Source organism: Triturus cristatus, chromosome 10 (genome assembly GCF_964204655.1).
Source record: "Triturus cristatus chromosome 10, aTriCri1.1, whole genome shotgun sequence".
In the NCBI taxonomy this organism is placed as follows: domain Eukaryota; kingdom Metazoa; phylum Chordata; class Amphibia; order Caudata; family Salamandridae; genus Triturus; species Triturus cristatus.
Genome location: NC_140593.1, coordinates 885,327,624 through 885,351,476, shown reverse-complemented (window position 1 = coordinate 885,351,476; position 23,853 = coordinate 885,327,624). Strand labels below are relative to the sequence as shown.

Genomic DNA, 23,853 nt, shown 5'->3' with positions numbered 1-23,853 from the left:
GTAATTATTATTAATTAAAAGGTAAATGAAGCCTTTAAAGAATGCAGTGTAAGTACCAGCGACAAACAGTTTCCATTAAAATGACTGACTGTGAGGGCCCCTGAACAGTTGTACTGTACAACTTCCCCCTCCCCCGTCACCAGCAATCACCTCGGCGGCCTGCTCCAAATATAATTACCACTACCCTCATGGTCAAATTTCGGCCACAAACATTTCTCACATCATGTATGATCACCTGGTTCTTTATCCATTGTAGCCCTTTTCCCCTTCTTGGGCCTCTGTCTTCGGGGGGCCCAGTGCTTGTCCACTCTTCATAAAGATTGGTGTGCTTCGCCATGCCTTTGTGCTCCGGCGCCACTGCCTCCTCGTGCTACTATCTCTTATAGTGAGCCCTGGTACTTAGGCCTCACCGCAGCAGCTGCCTGATGTAACTAACTTGTGTGGTGTGCGGTGCAGGCTCTTTTCTATTCCTGCTGTTTGGCCCGGCCTCTGATACGATGCTCCCGACCTGCTTTTCATTTCCATGATAAATGTCGCCACATTGCGACATGGAAGGCGTAGTCATCATTTGCAGGGAGAGACTCCGGCTTCTTAGTGCCTCAGCCCGCAATTGGGGGCCGCAATTCCCCTTCTCTCATGTGAGCGTGGTGTTACCTCTCTAGTCTTGCAAGGCCCCGGTCCGTCAGCGCGTCGTGGTGGCTTGCGTCACTGCTGCATTTTAACAGCAGCGCGCAGGGGCTGGCCAAAAATGATGCCCAGGGCTGTCATTCGTAGCGCTTTCGCACGCTACATGATTTACGGCCCTAGGAACCACATGCAAGGTTACGCCGCGCACCGCACCACCACCACTATGCTAGGTGGTGCGTGCGGGCCCTGCAGCCGGTGTGCTTGCAGTTACATAACTGCACGTCACATGTGCAGACAGGGCTCCTCAGCGACAGACTGTCAGCCGTACGTGTGGGGGTGGGTGGTGGGTCGGTGACGTGTGTGTCAGTGTCCCCAGATAATAAACGCTGCTGCCACGTGCCACTAGGGCAAAGAAACTATTTGGATGCTGCAGAATCGATCAGGGACAATCGTTTTAACAATGAAGGAAACCTTAATTAATCCCTCAAAAGAGAACATTTCTCCGAAAAAACCCATGTATTCTATGTATGGACGAACACACACCAGTCAATGAACTAGTTATAAATCATATTAAGTATATTTGTCAACAGAAAACCAAAACCAATTATCTGAATGTACAAACCGTTACATAATGCAAACAAATGTTTTTTGTTATACATCGATACATACATTTAACATACATAGACACAATATCACATGAACATAAACAAACATAAAGAATCCTTGTAGCCCTAACTTCTTAAGGGATTGTGAGGGAACACTTTCTTTTCATAAATTATGGTTCGCAACCCATTATAAAGAGATAGCCCTTAGTACAGCACCAATGGAGCGCATAATTAATCTGGCGCCCTATACACTATCGCAGGGTATTGTATTTTTATTTTACTGAACAATTTAATCTCAGTGGGCTTCTCTATTATGATAATGTTTAAGGGGTTTAAGCCCTTTTCATCCGGGCCTCATCAGGAATTGGGGCGGAAAGGAAACCTAAAACACAATAAGGTACAGATCTTCATATTTACATATATACACTTATATACAAATCTATACAAATTGATTCTTGTAGGAGATATAGCTAATGACAAAAACTGACCAGCAGAAAATTCATACCACTGAAAATACTCCTGTGGGCAACACAGAGCATGAAAAAGTGCAGACCGTGTATAAAGACAGGCTGATATTCTAATAACTCATATATCGCCATGTCGGAATTCACAGTGTAAAGTGACTAACCCATTAGGAAAGGCCCAAAGAATAAAAGAGATTCAAAGAAAGAGATTAAGACCTTGAAATTCCTAAGTACCACAACTCTTGCCGAAATAAAGTGCTTCTAAAATCATTAGGGTGAAAGAAGAGAGCAAGTTGAAATACAGAGTACTTCTGTATGTAGCTACCTCTAAAAATCGCTGATGGTACTGTTAGAGTATGCAAATACAGGAAGGTTCCATGGGCACGACACAACAAGAGAGGTGCTCTTCTGAGAAGCAATAAAGGCAACTCATGAAGGTATGGGCATAAGTAATTTAAAACTTAAGAAATTTAAAGCAAAAAGGGTCTTTCATAACCTCCTTCTATACGTACTTATTTTACAACGAGGGAAAAACTCCTTCACTTGTCCAGAGTCAAAACAATCACTGGCTGGCCCATTTTAATTGCTCCATTAATCACAAGCATGGAAGGTGTACTTGCTCCCCGTGTTAATTATTCCAAACGGGGTTATCTGAAAAGGGAAACCGAATAGGCCGGGGGGTCAGAGTTAAAACGGCCCGACTACTATCTGTCAAAACACAGAAAATTATGTAAACGGCGGCTTACCGGGAGATTAATTCAATGGCTGCATAACCTCGACATCCGTGGAGACTGACGCCAACAATGCGTAACGCGGAAGTAAACGTGCTGCATAAAGAGAAACCTACGTGATGGCCATAAACAACAGATTACGGGCAGATATCTATCAGGTCAAAAAATGCTCCAAAGTGCGAACAGACTCGGACCCGTCTGTCTAATTAATGGTAATTTCGGGACAGCTGAATGAAGCCGGGGACAGCAAATAAAATAAACTCTACCGACTAAATCGAAATAATAAAATAGAAAAGAACCCCTAGGGTAGCACAACCGCCGGCCGCTACCGCCCCTGAAATAGTGCCACCTGGAGTAGGCCCCCCCCCCCCCCAGTTACGCCACTGACTCCAACAGAGAGGAGATCGATCTGCAACACTTGTGACTTCGAGGGCCCCAACGACCTACTGCACCGCACTCCAGAACCGACGTGGACGCCGTGCTTTCGGAAGCTCCACGAGAGGTCGCCGACGCCCTGTATTTCTAAAAAGATACTGTTTGCGGGTCTTTCCGACACCGTAGCTGGCCCGTGACACCACGTTCAGCCAGAAATGCTTGGATTTGTTTTGCTCACGACGCCGTGATAGCCCCGGACGGAGCTATCGACATCAAGGAACTGTTTTTCAAGCATATTTTGATAACCGAAGATTTTTAAGTACTGTATTGTGGATTTTTATCGTATTTGGTCTTGTCTTAAGTATATAAAAATATTGGCTATTTTTCTAAACTGGGGTGGTGTCCTTATGTAGTGCTTACACTGTATTACTGTTGGTTACGTGCAAATGCTTTACACACTGCCTCTAAGATAAGCCTGACTGCTCGTGCCAAGCTACCAAGGGGATGAGCAGGGGTTATTTTAGGAGTGTAACTCCCTTATCCTGACTAGAGTGGTGGTTTCTGCCTGGCTTTGGCACATGCCCTAGCCGCCCAAAAATCCCATTTCTAACAACAACTGAAACAAAAACAGAAGCCTGCCCAATAACAGAGCGTGACAGCTGCAAAGAAGCGATATATAAAGCACCTTACAGTGTCTGCCACATTTTGAAAGCTAGCCCAGTGGTAAGTCAATTGTCCATTCAGAGCTTTCAGTTTGTTATGGTGGTAGGGAGGACTGTGGTTGTGATATTGTTAGTAAGGATTGGCAATGCCAATTGGCCTGGTTTGTTGTTGTAGGCTCAGTCTGTTTATCATGTGGGTTAGTGCCCTTCCATTTCTGGTGCTCTGCAGCAGTTTAAAGATTTTCTTAGAGTTTCTAGTTTCTCAAATGGGTGTACTTTCTGATAGTTATGTTTCCCTCGTATTCATTGCTTAATTTTTGCTTGCGTGAAAGTGTCCCTCATAATCGTTGAATGTCACTCCTAATTACACGGAAATTATGAAAATTTAACACATAAGCAATCTGAAACCTTGGCAGCTATGGATTTAGCTGATATACTAAGCGCCATGGTCAAGGACTATTTAGGATGGTGATGAACATCCATCACTGATTGAAAGTTGGGGATGCTAGTTGTCTGTAGCTAATTAGCGGTGGTTAGGGGCAAACCCTTTGATGTTCTTACTTGCTCCATCAGCAGTGGCTAAGCAGCAGCATCCTCTTGCCCTCCGATCAGAAATGGCATTTTGAGTCGAGGGAGAAGTATACAAAATAAGAGGCATAAAACTGTATACCTTTTTAAGCGGGGGGGAGGGGCTCAGTCAAATCTGTTTTGCTGATTTTCTACCCAGTGATCCCTGGTCCATGATACCGGTGTGCAGCTCCTTCTCACTCTCTTTTTGGAAAGCCTTGAAGTCCTTTTGAATAGGACATCACTCCAGGTGGAACTAACAGCAGATCACCTTGGGCTTCAAGCTAGCTGGTGTATGATATGTCTCTGGTATTCATGAGGATGACTCTCTTCGATGTTAGCCGGGGATGGGAGATTTCTGGGTAAAAAGCTTGAGGGGGGGGAGTTGGGGGGGGGAGAGAGAGCAAGAGAGAGTATCTTTGTGTGTGGCAGGTAGGTAAGGCTATAGATTAGGCTATCCTGCTTTAGGTTTAAGCATATGTTAAATGATACAACTGCACAGAGAGGGGCACAGCCTTCATCCGTGTAAACACATAAACACTCACACAACCACAAACTAGAATGCCATTCAAAGAAACAAAAATGAGAGAAAATGAGTCATTTTTAGTTCTTACTGAAGGGGTCAACACAAAGTAACTTTGTTATACAAGGTAGAAGCAACAAAAACGGGTCTAAGATTATTTTGCTTGAGTTTTGATGTTTAGGGATGTCACTAAACATGATTTCTTCCTTTGTTTCCTCCAGTGTATTGTGCTTGGATTAAAGGTGCAGGGTTTAGAAACCTTGATCTTTTGGCAGTGTTTAATTCTTTTCCTGACTGGTGAAATGGATTGCTCATAACAATATTAGGCAATATGTACTATCACATTTACCTACAGAATGGGTAAAACCCCTTGATACATCAGCCCCCTTTTCTAATAAGTTAGTATTGATAAAATGTCAACTGCTAAACACCTCAGGCTTTAAACATTCAATTAGAGGTGTAGTGACAGGTACCTGTGAAAAGAGTGCTGTCATCATGTACATAGGATAGTGGTGAAAACATGACACAACTTTCCACATACCAACTAAATTCATAGCTGCAACGTGAGTGCTGCCTTTAGTTAATTCAGTTGTTTTCCCCAACCGTACTTTACTGTTGAGGTGTTTGAGCCCATAGTTACAATGTTAACAGCAAAATTCCAAGACCAAGAATACAATGTGATGTTTGTTAAAAGATCAGGACACTTATCCTAAAAAAAACAAATGGTGTCACTAAGGGATGTTGTCCTTGTTATGGCTTTTGCTTGGATGCTGCATGAAGTGGGTTATATTTTCATAGGTTCCATTACCCTTATGTTCCAATCAGGGTTGGGGCTGCAGGCGTATGAGAGTGTAAAGTAAGGGAGCAGTAGTCAATAAGTGAGAGTTCTTCTAAGATGGAATCAGGGGACCTACTCACGTCACCCAGTGAGTAGTATGACCAGGAAGTAAAGAGGACCACATGGGAGAAGTGAAAGAGGGGATTTGTTGAAGCTCAATTTTTAAGCTTCTGGCACTTAGTGTGTTGATCATGTGATTTACCCTTCTGGGCTACCTTGTGTAGAGGCTGCAATGTTGGCTTTTAAGAGGAGGGAGCAGCAGGAAGCTTCAGTGAGCACTCCTTTCCACTGGAAGGAAGCATAACCCTCCTCCTTAATCAGTGAGAAGTGGCAAAAGGCAGAGAGGGGAAGGAACCTAAACAAAAGAAAGTTAGAAGACGACTTCCAAAATTTGGTTACATATCTAATGCCTTCTGCTGTATTTTGTCACAGGACCTCATCGCTCGTCTTCTAAAGCATGTCAAACATCCCAAAGATGAATCCCAAGGAAGGCCGTGCTCCTCCTCCTGCACTGTGCACAAGTGTCCAAGCCCTAAGATGGAGATAAAACAGGTAAGATACCAGCATTGATTCGAAGCTAGGCAAACCATCGGTCCTTCTGAAAGGGAATTAAAATGCCCCCTTCTAAACGTATAAGTAGGAAGGGCTAGTAGATTTAGCTATTGTGATAGATCTAGAATATTTTCAGATTTGTAGGACTGGAAAACTTTCATTGTGCTATGCCTAACCCATAAATGAGTTGCTTGTTCTCCTAGACTTACCTTGGGCACCTAGCCTGGACCCTGTGCTCACCATGCCCAAATCAAAATTCCTAAGACCTGATGATAAACAGCTTGTGATCCTGGCACCCCTACTTCCCGTAATTAGCTTTTGTAGCAGAAAACCCTATCTATGCCACTAGGAGTGATGTATGACTGTAGTTTGACATGGTGTTGCTAAATCTGGTCAGACCATTCCTTTAGTTGATGGAAACTGATTGAGATATTTTGATATTGCTGAAAACATCCTACTACAGTTGCCTGGTAAAAGAGTAGCCGCCCAAGCAGCGAATCATTGGCACATTGCCAACACCCAGGCCCTACTGGCCTGGTATGATAGAGCACACTGGGTCGAAATGGAGCAATTGCTCCAATATCTCACAGATGAGCACAAGGCTAAAGCTCAAGATTTAGTGCAAGAAGCAAAACCCATCTCCAATTCCTCTATTAGGTGTGCTTTAGATGCTGCTGACACCGCAGCTAGAGAGATCAACACTAGTGTGTTACTGAGGAGGCACATATGGTTGAGAATTTCGGGTTTTAAACTTGAAGTCCAACAATACATTTTAAATATTCCATTTGACAAAGAGCATCTCTTTGGACCTGAAGTAGATAAGTCATTAGAAAAAATGAAGAAAGATACGGAAGTAGCTAAGTCAATGGGAGCACTACAGTCTAATTCTAATCGTGGCTCCTTTCATCGCGCCTTCTATCGTGGGGGGTCCAAGACCACGTCTTCAGACAATACGGTTGCCTCCTACAAAGGCAAAAATCAATCCTCGTCCTCAAGAGGCTTCTTTAGAGGAGCATACAGAGGCAACAACGACAAAGGTAGGGTCAAAGGTTTCACACCACGTAATTCCCCCTCCCCTAACAAGCAGTGACTTGCATACACTTCCCCCGTCATTTAATACCTGACGGAAGGCGTTTTGTACAATTCCTCCCCATTTGGCAATCCATAACCACAGACAAATGGGTGTTAGGAATTATCTAACATCGTTATTGTCTGGAGCTTACCAACAATCCTCCAAACATTCCACCCCGCTCTCATCACAAAATGTCATCAGAACATTTACACCTGCTCAAACAGGAAGTCCAGGCTCTCTTGCTAAAAGGAACCATAGAGCCTGTACCGTTACAATATGAATCGCTACATACTGTCAGAGGATTTCCATATGGTGACACTTCAACAAGTGCTCCCACTTCTACAGCAGGGCGACTTTATGTCTACTCTAGACTTTAAGGACGCATATTTTCACATTACAATTCACACCGCTAATCGCAAATATCTCAGATTCATGATAGTGGGGCATCTTTACCAATTCAAAGTACTACCATTTGGAGTCACCACTGCTCCCAGAGTGTTTACCAAATGCCTGGCAGTAGTCGCAGCTCATATGTGAAGATAGCACATCCCTATCTGCCCATACTTGGATGACTGGCTCATCAAAGCTAGCACTTACCAAAAGTGTCCCCAACAGACTCAAGCCACGATTCACTTATTACACCAACTAGGGTTTACAGTGAACGTTTTGAAGTCTCATCTACAGCCTTCCAATGCACAAACCTATCTGGGAGCCACCATAGACACTCAAAAAGCTCTAGCCTCTCCCAATGCAGCCAGAATTCTCACTATTCAGTCCCTTCTCACTCATTTCCTGCCCAACCAATCATTACAAGCAAGAGTATTCATGCAACTGATAGGAATGATGGCGTCTTGCATCGTAATTGTTCCCCATGCATGACTTCACAAGCGTCACCTTCAAGAATGCTTAGCAAGTCAGTGGAACCAGTTGCAGGGTCTGTTGACCGATCTAGTGTTGATAGATGGCCGCACCCATCGCTCTATGTAGTGGTGAACCCTACAAAATGTATCCAAAGAGTGGCCTTTCATCAACCCTGTTCCACAGACAGGGCTAACAGCAGACACATCGCTCACTGGTTGGGGTTCTCACCTACACAATCACACAATCCAAGGGTTGTGGAGTCTAAAGTACAGGAGTCCCCATATAAATCACCCAGAGCTACTAGCAGTGTTTCTAGCGCTCAGAACTTTTCAAATTCACCTCATAGGCAAAGCTGTCCTAGTCCACCAGCCACCCTCACCTACACCCCCCTGTGTGTCACCGAGTCAGGAGTCGCCGCATCCCCCGCGCTACCCTGGTCCCTTCTTACCCCCACGGTGTGCATCTGCGCTCCTCCCACCTGTGCGTTCTGTCTCTCCCTTCTCAGCTCTATCGTCTGTGAGACGCATATATTCCCCCTATATCGATTCCATTTTCCTCACTTGCGATCCCATTTACGTGGGCATCCCCTACCTTTGAATACCGATTTCTCCGCTAGCATAGCGTGATCCATGTCCTTGGCCCAATCCTTTAGCTGCGGTATGCTGTCTACTCCCCACCGTTGGGCGATATTCCTCTTAGCCAGACCCCACCCCAACGTGACCCATTCCTGCTCAATCTGCGTAAGGTCCGTATCTACCCAGACATTAAGAAGGCACATCGCGGGTGTCGGAAGTATAGCTTTGCCACCTGCCCTAACCATTTGCCTCGTGACATTGGTCCAATAACTCTGTATATGGGGGCACTCCCACAAAATATGCAGGAATGACCCTGTCTGAGCACAGTGCCGAAGGCAGAGTGAGTCGGGTCGCCTATTCAGTTTGAACAGTAGTGTAGCATCATAGTATACCCGGTGTAGGATTTTTAACTGCACCAGGCGGAGACGCAATGGGATAGCCACCTCCCTGGGCGATGATAATGCATCCTGCCAGTCCTCCTCGGCCAAGTCCTCTAGGTCCCTTTCCCAGGCCCTCCTAAGTCTCGTCATCGGGTCCGCCCTATTGTTGATTAGTTTACGGTATGTGAGTGAGATGGCCCTTCGGTTCATAGGGTCTAACAGGAGCCTGTCCTCTAAGGGGGAAGAGTCCGGGATGGGCTCATTTTTAGTCCGAGGCGATTCTATGGCATGGCTTATTTGCAGGTATCGATGTTGGTTTTTTTGGGGTGACTTGCCCTGTTTTTAGTCAGTCCGGTATTGAGCCTTGTGCCAATGAAGCGTTGCAGTTTCTTACTTTACAGACATACGTATGGACATCTCTAGTCTACACTTACTAACTCCATTCTCACCCTCTGCGGGAAAATAATCTAACAGTGGAATTGATGCCCATGCGCACTACCACCCAAAGGAGGAGTCATCTTACCTCGTGACTGGAAAGACTTCTTCGAAGAAAAACAACTTGCAAACATCCAGACCCAACACTAGATGGCAGGAGTGTGCAAAGCATGTGAATCTACAGCTCTACATGCCAAGAACAGATGCTTACTGGATAAGTAACATTATCCTTACTGCATGGAGGAAGGGAGGAGGAATGTGTGAGAAAACGATGGTGTCGAAAGACAGTCATGAAAAGGACTCTTCGACGTCGAAAAAACAGAGGGTAAAACAAGCTTCGACACGTCGTCAAGCTCGAAAAGAAAGGCGGAAAATCTCGACGTCGAAGCATGCGCATCTGATATGGAAAAGAAGAAAGAGGCTCGAAGCCGAAATGGCGAGTATCTTGCAACGCAAGAAAGATTTCAGCGAAAAACTGAAAGAATTCAGAATTTCGCCGAAAAGTTCGACCAGCGTCAAAGGAGATCGATGAACTACAGCCGCCAACAACCCCAGAACCTGTTGAAGACGAAGAATACTTCTTCGAAGCCGAAGGGGATGAAGAGGACCAAACCTATGAGGATTCGGCGACCTCGGAGGCTCATGACCTACAGTGGCAAAATCTCGACGCCGAATCACTAGAAGAAGTGGTGGATACATATCCATCGAGGCCTTCACTACCAGATGACATTGGGATGTACAACCAAGTCATAAAGAAAGCAGCAGACACTTATGGAGTGCAATTGGAAGAAGAAAAGCCCCAATCATGCTTTCTACTAGAAACCTTGCTGCCTACCCAAACAAGGAGTCAATTCCTTCCTATGCTGCCAAGTGTACTGGACCAGGGTAAGGAAGCCTTTAAAGAACCTGCCACATGCAAAGCAGTCACACCAAGAGGGGAGAACAAGTACAAGCATTTCTCTAAGGATCCTATGTACATCAAAGGGTTGGTACCAGCTGACTGAATTATTACTTCCATAGCTAGAGAAAGAGCTAATGTCCCCACCAATGTTGGCCCACCATCAGACAAAGAGAGCAAGAGGATGTGTCTCATGGGAAGAAAGGTGGAAAGAAGTGCAGCAATACAGTGGTGCATCGCCCATTCAAATGCATTGATCAACAGACATGCATATCAACATTGGGAGGAGGAAGGAGAGCTACTGAAACACCTACCAGACCAGTTCCAAAGAAGGACAAACCACTTAGTGGAAGAGGGAAAAAACATGGCGAACACATGTTTAAAATCAGCCCTAGACGCTGCAGAAACATCTAGCAGACAGATGATGATCGGGATCACTGAAAGAAGATACGCCTGGCTGCGAATCTCAGGTTTCAAGCCAGATGTACAGAACAACATCCTAAACTCTCCGTTCAATAGAGAACAGCTATTCTGAAGTGTCATGGATGAGACATTAAACCAGTTAAAGAAGGACAATGAAACAGCAAGGTCTATGGGGGCACTACAATTCAGACACATGCGTAGGTAGAGGCACACCCTCACGGAGACCAACAGGCAGGGGAAACCACCAACCTGCAACTTCGCACCAAACCTTTCGACAAGGTTACCAAGGATTAAGCCAGGGACAACAACAGGGTCAACAACAACAACAAAATTGGCAACACCAACATGGAAGGCAATCCTTTCGAGGGCGCCCTCGAGGGAGAGGCCAACCACAAAGAGAGGGACCACAAGCCACCTCCAAGTGACTTCACTCCAAAAATTGCGCACCCTCAAAGAACAACGAAGAGGGTGCTACAAGATACAGGCACAAAACAAGATCATGGACCTATAAGCAAACAGTTCCTCCAACATACTTCTTCCAAAAGTGGAAGGAAATCACCTCAGACAAATGGATATTAAACATAATACAGTACGGTTACTGCATAGAGCTTGCGAAACAACCTCCAAACAAAAAAAACAAGCAACAAGGCGCATTCAGTAAAGGAACTATCACAGTTGCTCCAAGAAGCGCAAGAACTTCTAAACAAGGAGGCAATAGAGAAAGTACCACACAAGGAAAGGAACAAGGGCATTTACTCCATGTACTTCCTCATGCCAAAGTTAGACGGAACTTTACAGCCAATTCTAGACCTAAGGTTCCTCAACAAATTCATAAAGACTCAAAAATTCAAGGTGACTACTTTGCAATAGGTAATACCTTAGATACAAACGGGAGACTACAGGGCAACTATAGACTTGAAGGATGCATACTTGCACATTCCCATGAACAGAAAACACAAAGGTCTACTAAGATTTGTGATAAACAGAACACACTACCTATTCAAGGTGCTAGCATGCGGACTGAAACCCGCACCAAGAGTCTTCACAAAATGCCTAGCTGCTGTAGCTGCCCACCTAAGAAGGCAAGGAATTCATGTTTACCCTTACCTGGACGACTGGTTAGTAGGAGCAAGCTCATACAATCTCTGCAAACAACATATACAGCAAGTAATGCAGACACTGGTTCAACTTGGTTTCTCAATACACTGGGATAAGTCGTCAACAGAACCAGGACAAGTAAACCTGTTCTTAGGGGCAGAAATCAACACAGTACTAGGGAAGGTATTCCCGAGCAGGAAAAGTGCATTAGCACTACTAAAGGAGACACATCTGGTGCACGTAGGGATGCCTGGATTTAAGACTTGTGGGGACTGCCGTCGCAATATGTTGGTGGCGGACCCCCACGATGTTTGCCTCTACTGCCTGGAGATAGACAACGACTCCTGGTCCTGCCGGGACTGTCGGACCATGGCCCCGAAGGCCTTGAGGGAGCGGCGCCGGAAGCTGCTGGAGGTCCGGCACTCGTCCCGGCGCCATTCCAGGTCCAGGGATCGTTCCAGAGAATGCTCGCGGGGCCGCAGTCGTCGCTCGTCGGGCTCCAAATCTTCACCCTCTGATTCGGGTAAGCGACTACATAAAAAGAAGTCAAAGAAGCGAGTCCGCTCTCCGACGTCCCCCCGTCGGTCCTCGGATGAGGGGACAGGGGTTCGGCCCCTGCAGCTCCTTTGGAACCTGGAAGTCCCATGGCCTACCTGCCTTACCCGGATCCGTCGGCGACTCCCGAACAGGTGGAAGAATCTCTTGCTACCATGGGCCGCCTTTTTAGGCCTCAGGCTCCCGCCGGCGCGCCTTTGGGCCCCGCAGTCCCGTGTCTGGATCCTGTGGGGCCGCTGGCGGATCCAGCTTTGGCGCCACAGGATCCTGAGCCGTTGGCCCCGGTGCCACAAGGTCCAGCGCTGCCGGCTCCGACCTCGGCGCCACCATGGGTGCCGTTTGTCCCGCCCTTGCCCCGGTTCCAGGACCATTTTGTTCCTACCTGGGATCCGCATTGGGACGCGGCGCTGGCTCAGCCCCGGCCGGCGCCGTTCCAGGCGCCGTTTCCGACTGGGAGGAGTCCGAGGACCCTCTTGCCCGTCAGTGTGACTCCGAGCAGGACTGGGTGGACGACTTGGAGGACGCCGGCGACCTCGACGTCTCTTCTGACCCAGGGTTTGCCTTCCCGGGCCTACCTTGGAGGAGGGCGCCACCTACACGATGGTGCTACGTCGGAAAGCTGAGGTCCTCAACCTCTATCTTCCTACGGTGGCCCTCAAAACTAATCTCACTGAGGTGCTCCACACGGCGTCCACTTCGTTGGAGCCCCTGCTCCCCTTTTACGACGCCCTCACTGACGTCTTGTTGGGCACTTGGTCGCGGCCAGCCACAGGGGCCCCTGTGGATAAGAATGTCACCAGGCGTCATCGCCCAGGGCCTGGCGACCCCGCGTTTCTGACCACTCATCCTACACCTGCGAGCCTGTTCATCCAAGCCTCGACGTCACAGAGTGCTTTTCCCACGGCATAAGGACTCTAAGAGGCTGGAGCAGTTCAGTAAGAGGTTGTTCTCTTCGGCCAGCTTAGGGCTGCGGTCAGTGAACACCGCCTGCTTATTAGGCTGCTATTCCCACGCGGTGTCGGATACAGTTGCGCAGGTGTTACCTCGGTGTTCTGCGGAGATCCACGCTGTGCTGTCCCAAGCTGTTGCTGAGGGTAAAGATGCGGCTAAGTTCGCCATTTGGTGTGGTTTGGACACCGCGGACTCACTGGGTAGGGCGATATCTACGACTGTGGCGCTGCGTCGCCATGCCTGGTTGCGATCTACCGGGTTTTCACCCGATGTCCTGAGCTCGCTCCTGGACATGCCCTTTGATGGCACTCGCCTGTTTGTCGATAAGGCCGACAGTGCACTGGAAAGTTTTAAGGACTCGCGAGCCACAGCCAAGTTCTTGGGTCTTTCTGCAAAGAGCCCGGCCACTCCTAGTTTTCATTCCTTTCGTGGCCACGGCAGATGCACCAAGGCACGTTCCTTTGGCAAGCCTGTGCAGAACCAGCCTCAGCACGGCCGCGGACGCGTCTTTTTCACAGGGGCGGGTCTGGGAATCAGCGTAGGGGTCAGTCCGCCTCCGCTGCTTCTACCTCCAAACCTTCCTAATCCGAGCTTTGTGGTGCACCCCACGCCGGTGGGTGGCAGGATCCGCCACTACCTCCCCCACTGGCACGATATCACATCAGACAAGTGGGTGTTGCAGATCATCCGCAGGGGTTACTCCCTTCCCTTTCAGTCCTCCCCTCCAGCCATGCCACCTCGGTGCCACTGCATGTCGGGCGATCACTTGCTACTTCTCCAGCAGGATGTCACGGCCCTCTCAGCCAAGAGGGCCATCAAGTGTGCTCCTGGCCGGAAGTAGGGAGTGGTTGTTATTCCCACTACTTACTGGTCCCCAAGAAGGACAAAGCGGGCCTGTGCCCCATTTTGGACCGCCAGAACGTCAATCGCTTCCTCTGGAAGGAGAAGTTCAAAATGCTAGCTCTGGCTCAGGTCCTGGCTGCCCTCGAACCTGGAGACTGGATGGTAGAGTTGGACTTGCTGGACGCATATTTTCACATCCCCGTCCTGCCGGCCCACCTGCGTTACCTGCGGTTCACGGTAGGCCAGGAGCATTTTCAGTTTGCTGTGCTCCCCTTCGGCCTTACCAGCGCCCCTCGGGTGTTCATGAAAGTGATGGCGGTGGTCGCAGCTCATCTGTGCAGGTCAGGGGTGTCAGTCTTCCCATACCTCGACGACTGTTTGTTGAAGGCGGGCTCGCCCCAGGCAGTCGTCAACCACCTTCAGACTACGGCCGACCTCCTGCATTTGCTGGGGTTCTCCATCAACGTGCCGAAGTCGCACCTGAGTACCTCTCAAAAGCTCCCCTTCATCGGAGCGGTTCTGGATTCTACGCTGTTTCGGGTTTATCCTCCTGAACAGCGAGTCCGGGATATTCAGGATTGATTCCGATCTTTCAGCCTCTGTCCCGGGTTTCAGTCAGGATGACCCTCCGGTTTCTGGGCCTGATGGCCTCCTGCATCCTGCTGGTGACACATGTCTGATGGCATATGCAGGCTCTGCAGTGGGACCTGAAGTTCCAGTGGGCACAGCATCAGGGCAACCTGTCTGATAATGTCCAAATCTCTGAGGGCACTGCATGGCAATTGCAGTGTTGGCTCCCAAATCGCGATTTGGTCAATGGCAGATCCCTCTCCCTTCCCCAACCGGAGCACACAGTGGTGACGGATGCGTCCCTCCTGGGATGGGGAGGCCACTTGGGAGAGGTGGAGAACAGAGGTCTCTGGTCTCCGGCGGAGTCCCAGCTCCAAATCAATCTGTTGAAGCTTCGGGCGATCCGACTTGCACTGAAGGCATTCCTTCCCTCTGTCCGGGGAAGTGTGGTGCAGGTGTTCACGGACAACACCATGGCCATGTGGTATTGCAACAAACTGGGCGGGGTGGTGTCCTGGACCCTATGTCAGGAGGCTCTGCGCCTCTGGACATGGCTGGAACATCAAGGCGTCACCTTGATGGTTCAACACCTGGCAGGTTCTCTGAATGCCAGGGTGGATGAACTCAGCCGCCAGTGCTTGATGGATCACGAATGGCGTCTTCACTCGGAAATGGTGCAAGGTCTCTTTCAGCAGTGGGGAGAGCCTTGGTTAGATCTATTCGCCACCGAAGAGAACGCGCAGTGTCTTCAGTTCTGCGCGTTGGAATTTCCAAGGCGGCACTCGCTAAGCGAAGCTTTTCGTCGTGAGTGGAGTTGCGGTCTATTGTACGCCTTTCCACCTATACCACTTCTGCCCAGAGTGCTGAAGAAGATTAGGCGCAACTGGGTCCAAGTCATCCTGGTGGCTCCGGATTGGGCACGAAGATACTGGTATCCCGAGCTACTCAGAATGGCGACCGATCCGACTTCCTCTTCGGGAGGATCTTCTGTCGCAGCAGCAGGGGACGGTCCTCCACCCAAACCTGTCCAGCCTCCTCCTCCATGCGTGGAGATTGAGCGGCGACAGTTGACAACTTTTGATCTTCCTCCCGAAGTCTGTGATGTCATTCTGGCTGCCAGGCGTCCCTCCACTAAGATGGTATACGCCTGCTAGTGGAACAAGTTTGTGGCATGGTGCACAGCTAAGGCTGTGAATCCCCTTTCTGCCCCTCTTTCCGAAGTCCTTCTATTCCTTCTTTCTTTGGCCCAGCAGGGCTCTGCTCTGGGTACTATCAAAGGTTATCTTTCGGCCATCTCCGCCTTTTTAGGGCTTCCAGATCAGCCTTTTCTTTTTAAGTCCCCGGTTGTTAACCATTTCCGAAAAGGCATTACGCACACGTTTCCTCCCGTGCCATTCATAATGCCTCAGTGGGACTTAAACCTTGTCTTGACATATCTGATGTGCGCTCCCTTCGAGCCCCTTCATACCTGTCCTTTGCGTCTTCTCACTCTTAAGACGTCTTTCCTGGTAGCCAGAAGAGTGAGTGAGCTCCATGCTCTTTCTTACAAACCTCTTTTCCTTTCTGTTCATCCGGACAAGGTGGTTTTAAGGACCCGTCCTTTTTTGCCAAAGGTTGTCACGCCCTTCCACATCGGGCAGACCATCACTTTGCCCACCTTCTTTCCACCTCCGCATCCTTCAAAAGAGGAAGAGAGACTCCACCGTCTGGACCTCTCGTTCTATCTGAAGCGCACACAGCAGTTCCGGGTGGATAACCAGCTGTTTGTTGGCTACTGGGCGCCAAAAAAGGTTGGGCCGTGCACAAATGATCCATCTCTCGGTGGGTCGTTCTGTGCATCAAAGCATGTTACTCGTTGGCTAAGAAGGAGCCTCCTGTGGGGCTGCGTGCCCATTCTACCAGGGCAACGGCAGCCACTACTGCCTCGGGACGTGGCGTTCCCTTGCAGGACATTTGTCAGGTAGCTACGTGGGCCTCGCTTACCAAGTATTACTGCCTTGACAGTCAAGTCCGGAGAGACGGCTTCTTTGGCCGTTCTGTTCTCTGTGACTTCCTGGTGTAATTCTGTTCGCAGACCCACCACCGGGGTTGGTATTGCTGGGGTATCTATTCTAAGGTAAGAAATCTATCACTAACGTATCTCTTTTAGATGCACAAGTTACTACTTGTGTAACGATATATCTGTAAGAGACATTAGTTAGTGATAGATTCCTTACCGCCCCACCCATCCTCCCCGTTCTGCGAACTGATTCTAGGGTTAAGGTCATCCCTTTCAGGGCCCTAGTTTCTTGGCACCAGTGGTCAGTTTCGTGCATGGCTCTGCGTTCCTGGCACGGAACGTCGTGTACAGAACTGACGTCAGCGCGCATGGGTGGCGCCTAAGTAGTCTTCGTGACGTCATCTCTGCACTTACGACGCCAGCGAAGGACGCAGAGCCGCACGACGCCACCTACTGATGCGCGAGGGTACTGCTAGAAAAACTTTCTGGATCCAGTCTGACACCTGGGGATATTCTAAGGTAAGGAATCTATCACTAACTAATGTCTCTTACAGATATATCGTTACACAAGTAGTAACCTGTGCGTTAATACAAACAGACAACACAACCACAATGTTTTACATAAACAAACAAGGAGTAACACAGTCTCTGACACTCTCAACCCTAGAACAACAGCTATGGAGATGGGCGATTCCTAAGAGAATAGACATACTAGCAATTAATCTGCTAGGAAAGGACAATGTGGAAACTTCAGCATCCCACGAGTGGGAATTGAAACAGTCAGCGATCCAAAAGATTTTCAAGAAATGGGCAACCACGCAAATTGACCTATTTGTAACTCCCCACAATGCAAAAGGCCAACACTTTGCATCGAGCAAAAAGAGTAATGGGACCCAAGGCTGGACGGGAACACCTGCTCCCTTAGGTGTCCCTCTTGGTCCTCCCAGAAGGGCCAGGGGTTCAGGTTATCGCTACTCTGCCCCTTATATGTTTTCTTGTATCAACTTCTGGCTATGGGGAGTGAGTCACCGTGTCCTTAATGGCGCCTATAACATTTCTGTTCAAATTGCTGCCAGCCAGTCAGATTGCTTGGTCCTGCTGGACCGAGATGGCTGATGGGGATTGCTCTATTTTTTATTTAATGGTAATTTATGGTTCTGCGGAATTCCCACTGGATCAACCATCCAGATGTGCCTATTTTTTTTTTTAACCCTTTGAAGCCCACCCAAGCACCTTTTCAAACGTTAATTTCTTGAAAACTACGGAATGAATTTACACCAAATCATGAAAAGGACATTTAGTAAAGTTCTAACTTTCAGTGGAATTTGGTGTAATTCTTTTTAGCTGTTTTTTCTGTATCACTTCCCAACATTCCCTGTGGGATTTAACATGGGAAAATGACGTTTTAGGACCCGCCCTATTTTCTCTACTCCCACTTGATGGATAACTGTGAAACCTTCAAGAAAGGAGCTGAGGTTGATGACCTTTAAAAAAAAGTTTGTCGAGTTGTCAAATGGTACCAAATTTATTATAGAAACAAAAAAATGCTCTTCTTATGGAAAATCTGACCTCTGTCTGTCTATTTATATATATTGTATATACCATGAAGATCCACCCTAAAACAGTTTAAAAGGCCGTGTCCTCCCAAGTTAGGTATGCTTCCTACAATGGTGGAAAATACACACAGTGTTTTTAAATACCCCTCACACACCCAAAGGGCCCTTGGTGTCATGCTTCATCATGGGGGTCTTCCCGCCTCTCTATGGGACGGGGCGTGCTACAACCTACGGATACGCGGGAGCACTTTTGTTATGAGACGACTATGTGTCGTGTAGGAGTGTGAGTGGGAGGGTCGGGAGTGGATGAGAAAGTGAGGTTAAAAAATACCTGGCTCGTCGGTTAGAAAATAATTTTTAATACACCTGTGAGCTGGTATTGCTAAAATAGTGGGGACGGAGGTATGTATGCCTCAATGAGCTATGCATCCTGGGTTAGTCAACATGTTTCGAAGCGCCCCCAGGCTTCTTCTTCAGGACTTAACAGATCCCTATCTACACTCACTATTTTATGTGGTGTGTAAATTTACACTAATCTTCAATAGACAGGTGTATTCGTGAACAAATATATATAGTAATGATGTGCACGTCGATTCCCAATGCACATATACGATACCTTAGTAGGTATCTTGAATCAATTTATCTGGAAGGAAAACGGTGTTACACGTATTAGAATGCGAGACATAGAACAGGGCCAACCATCGTGACATAATAAAAACCTGCAAAGGAAGTGAGATGAGTGAACATGTATTCCTTATCATTATTCATTGTGCAGTTGGATGGTGGCGTGTCCCGCTATTAAATGGAAGAAAAGACAACGGACAAAGACTCACGCACATAAGACATACAGGAACACATACTTTGTCAAAGGATCCGGTCTATTGATCCGTAGGGTAGGTGTCATATTTCATCAAATAACGTATAGTTAATGATATTTTGTCAGGAAAGGCATTGTGGTAGGGAAAAATCAACCTACTTGGATTCAAAGGAAAACGTGCCCCATGAGCCTGTAACGGGTGGGAGGGGTGCCTAGAATTGCAACCTAGAGGGAGAATAATACATAAGGAGGTTTGTTCCCAAAGTGGTTGCCTCAGCCTGAAACAAGCCTTCCAAAAGTGCGATGGACCCCCGGCTATGCCGTACTCACTGTTCCTGGCACACTGCCCCGGCGTGTCTGGCCTCCCCGCGGCTCCGCTGGACAATGGAGCTCAGTCGGGAAGGGGTTCAAATACGGTAACTGATTAGTTTTCCCGCTCCGGAGTTACCAACTGATCGGATGCACCTACCTGAGTTTTGCCGGGCTCAGGAAGCTGGAGTGCTAACTCCCCATGCTTCTCAAGAGAGGTTCCGGTTGGGGTGCGTTGTGCTGCAGCGTGACGTAGACACCGTATGCGTCTTGACGTATGCGTTGAGACTCGGTATTAACTAAGAAATCATAATAACCAGAAGGACGGTGGTACGTGGATGGTACCACTTTCGTGTATGAATTAGGGGGGGGGGGGGGGCAAAGAAGGGAAGGGGGCCCTATTGAGGAGGAGAGTGGTAATGACTATGCTAGTAGTCAGAGTGAGTTCCAGGTGATATTGGCAAACTTATGCCCTCCCTTAGGGGTACCTGTAGGGTGCAGTTCCTAGACAAAAGGGGGAACATTTTAAAAAAAAGAGACTCTTCCAATGAGTACCCAGATAGAGCAAGCGGTATTGACGCTTTTAATCTGATATTGAAAGGTAGTTGCAGTGGTCATTGCACTGCTAACACTGTGCAGGTATAGGGGAGCTTTGCAAATTATTAAATTGGGTAGCAAAAGTGTACCCACTGAGGGAGCAAGAGTTGGTAGGGGTCCCTCGGAGGTTGTCTAGTGACAAAAAAGGTGTTCATCATGAGGTTACAAAAGTGTATCAAGTCTAGGGATCCCAGTTTTTGAAAAAAAACCATCTCATGAGAACTGGTTCCATGGTATTTCGTCGTTGAGCCCTTCGACGTGTGTACCCAGACAGAACACCCATCTTTGTTCCTTCTCGAAGAGTCCAATCTCACTACTGAGTTGTTCAATTACGGTCCACTTTATATCACTCGTTCCGTGATTGTGGGTAAGGTAGTGGGTTGCCATCTTGGTTGTACTTCTTCTGCAGTGAATGTTGCTCTTGTGTGTCACGATCCCCACAATTCTTACCTCGTGTTTGTGGAAGGATCCCACAGGGACGACATGGGCAACCCCCGCCTGTGCCCTTCTGTTACTGGAAGGACTGAATACACTAGCCAGGTCAAGGAGGGAACCGGAGGGAGTTTGCCAGGAAGGGTGGTGAGAGCGGGATAGTGGATGGCGTGATGGGGCCCCCTTCGTGGCTCCTGGTCTGTGGGGAAGTCCACGCTACCTAAAGGCAAGAGAGGAGACAGGGGTAACTTAGGGCGCTGGGGACAGCGGGAACATACACACCCAAAGGTCACCGGGGATAGGTACAGAGATCTGGGGGGCAGGATTCCCTACTAGGTTACCTGTTAGTACGGGGTTCAGTAGTTTGTGGAACCGCTGGAGACGACAACTGCTACGTCCGTGCAGTCGTGTGGATCCCCAAAGGAAGAACGAGTATCCGTAAAGCGCTCCTGCGCTGTAATGAAGGGAAAGTACTGGCGACGTCGTGCCGTTATACGAGTCGTCAATGAAATGAGCGCTTTTGCACTTCTGCGTTATGAGGAAACAAAAGTAATGGCGACTCGTGCTGCCTGAGTGAAGGGAAAGCGCTCCTGTGCTTGCGGGAAGTGGACAAAGTAATGGCAACTCCGTGCCTTCGCACGAGTCGTCGGAGCAAGATACAAGCGCTCCTGCGCTTGCGGGAAGTGGACAAGGTTGTGGCGACTCCGTGCCTTCGCACGAGTCGTCAGAGCAAAGATACAAGCACTCCTGCGCTTGCGGGAAGTAAACAAGTAATGGCGACTCCGTGCCTTCGCACGAGTCGTCAGAGCAAAGACAGAAGCGCTCCTGCGCTTGCGGGAAGTGAACAAAGTAATGGCGACTCCGTGCCTTCGCACGAGTCGTCGGGAGAAATCTGGAGGCGCCCTTGCGCGGTCCGGACCGACTGTCCGGTTGCTGGTAGAGCCTTCGTACGAACCTGCGTGTTGGCGAAGCTCCGTAGTGGAATCCGAAGCGCCGAGACTGCTGTTCTCTGCCGATAAATGCCAGTGCAGCCGGAAGTGACGTCCGTCCGGCCGGTGGCGTCAGCTATGGGCTGTAGAAAGACTAGACTGTGACTGCCAGCGGTAACGAGTGGGAGGAGTCTCGTTACGAGGGAGGACTGCCCTGCTTTTAGGCCGCTGGTAAGAGGCGCTAGGGAACATGACAGCACCCACCCCTAAGGCAGACCCACCCGCCGGTCAAAGAGGGGTAACAGGACGTGGTTTCAGAGGGTGTTGGGCATGAAAGGCCCTAACTAACGAAGCAGCATTGCGGACGTGTGAAAGGGGTTCCCAGGAGCGTTCTTCCGGGCCATATCCTCTCCAATCTACCAGGTAATAGAGTTTCCCCCTAGTTCTACGGGAATCAAGAATGGCCCGAACCTCGTATTCCACGTGGTCGTCCATGGGAACAGGAGGAGGGGGCTCTGCCTTTGAGCTGTCAGGATGAGCAGGGCGCAAGAGAGAGACGTGGAAGACGGGATGGATTTTCAAGTGAGACGGTAGTGAGAGTCTCATAGATACTGGGTTGATGACACGGGTTATGGGATAGGGACCTATGTATCGGGGCAACAGTTTCTTGGGCCCATGTGTGTTAAGGTTCTTGATGGATAACCACACCTTGTCTCCCGCTTCGTAGGCTGGTTCGGGTTGTCGGTGTTTATCCGTGCTGTGTTTGTAGTATTCTTTAGCCTTTGCGAGTTCAAAACGGGCTTGTTGCCATATAGTGCGGAGGGAAGCGTGGTGTTCCTGTATTGTAGGTACTCCACAGGTTTGGGCCTTTTCCCAGGGAGATGTTCTGGGATGGTGTCCCTGGAGGCAATAGAACGGTGAAACTCCTGTTGCCGCATGCTTACTGTTGTTGTAGGCGTACTCCACCATCCATAGCACCTTGGACCATTCTGTTTCTATGGAAAGCAGCAGGTAACGGAGGTATTGTTCCATAGTGCGATTCGTTCGCTCGGCCTGTCCATCTGTTTGGGGATAGTAGGAGGACGATAAACGGGCTTCCATTCGTAAAAGCGAGCCGACTTCCGTCCAGAATCGGGACACGAATTGAGTACCTCTGTCCGTTATCACAACCGACGGGATACCATGTAGTCTTACTACGTTCTGCATGAACAGGGTTGCCAATTCTGCCGCGGAAGGAAGATGTGTTAATGGTATGAAATGCGCCATTTTAGTTAGGTGGTCGACAATGGTAAGGATGGTAGTGTTTCCTGTGGAGGTCTTAGGGAGGTCTACCACAAAGTCCATCGAGACAGTGTGCCAAGGGCAAGGGGGAACCGGAATAGGGTGTAACAACCCTATTGTGGGTTCTGAGGGCGTTTTTCCTTGAGCACAGATGGCACAGCGGGCGATGTAGGCTTGTGTGTCACGATTAAGGGTTGGCCACCAAAATTGTCTTTGCAGTAGTTCCCTGGTTTTCTGGTATCCTGGATGATCAGCTAGGGGGTGGTCGTGGCACATGACCAGCGCTTGTTGTTGATGAGTGGTCAATGGTAAATAATATCGCCCGTCTTTGAACAGGAATCCGTTGTTTTCTGTGAGTCCTTGGACGTCCCCGGCCCATTTGTCCTTGGTCTTCTGTTGTAACTCTTGGTGGAGTTGTGTCAAGAAATCGGAGGACGTCACTACCCCTTGGAAGCATCGGAAGGGAATGATGGGTACTGGTTCTGTGGGAGGTGTTTGGTCTTCGTTTTCCTCTAATCGTGACAAGGCGTCGGCTTTGGCGTTCTCCCTTCCGGGTCTATATGTGATCTGGAAATCGTATTCATTGAAAAAGAGTGTCCAGCGTAGTTGTCTCGCCGTCAATGCTCTGGCTGAACGAAGGAATTTGAGATTCCTGTGATCGGTGAAGATGGTCACCGTATGTTTGGCGTCCTTGAGGTAGTGCCGCCATTCCTCTAACGCTGCTTTTATGGCCAAGAGTTCCTTGTCTCCGATGGAGTAGTTGCATTCAGCGGGTTGCAACTTCCTGGAGTAGTATGCTACCGGGTGAAGCCTATTGGTCTTGTTGTCTGTCTGTGACAACACTCCTCCTAGGGCGTTCTGCGAGGCATCGGCCTCCACAATAAAGGGACGTGTAGGGTCAGGATGTTTCAGTATCGGAGCTGAGGTGAATCTGGTCTTCAGTTCTTGGAATGCATGTTCTGCTTTGGTGTTCCATGCGAAAGGTACTCCTTTGCGTAGGAGACAGGTAATTGGGGTGACAATCCGTGAAAACCCATCGATGAAGCGTCGATAATAATTCGCGAACCCTAGGAACCTCTGGACTTGTTTCACGGAGTTTGGGGGTGGCCACATCAATATGGCGTCAACTTTTCTGGAATCCATTTGAACCCCTCCGGGTGTCAGAATGTGACCCAAGAATTCCACCGTTGTGGTATGGAACACGCTCTTCTCCAGTTTCACGTACAGCCCGTGTTGTTGCAATTGTTGGAGAACGGCTCGTACTTGTTGGGGGTGTTCCTCCATGTTCGCGGAGTAGATCAGTATATCATCGATATACACGATGCAGA

General features: G+C 48.7%; 1 protein-coding gene across 17 annotated transcripts in view; it reads left to right on the top strand.

Moving 5' to 3' along the window:
• The window catches only part of LOC146796177 (uncharacterized), a 1,057,178-nt gene that overhangs the window by 265,655 nt on the left and 767,670 nt on the right, over positions 1 to 23,853 (top strand). For all 17 annotated transcript variants that reach the window (XM_085628582.1, XM_085628595.1, XM_085628592.1 and 14 more), the window contains exon 7: positions 5,825 to 5,944. In XM_085628582.1, coding sequence (XP_085484708.1) covers positions 5,825 to 5,944 — 120 coding nt within the window. The remainder of the gene's footprint in view (positions 1 to 5,824; positions 5,945 to 23,853) is intronic.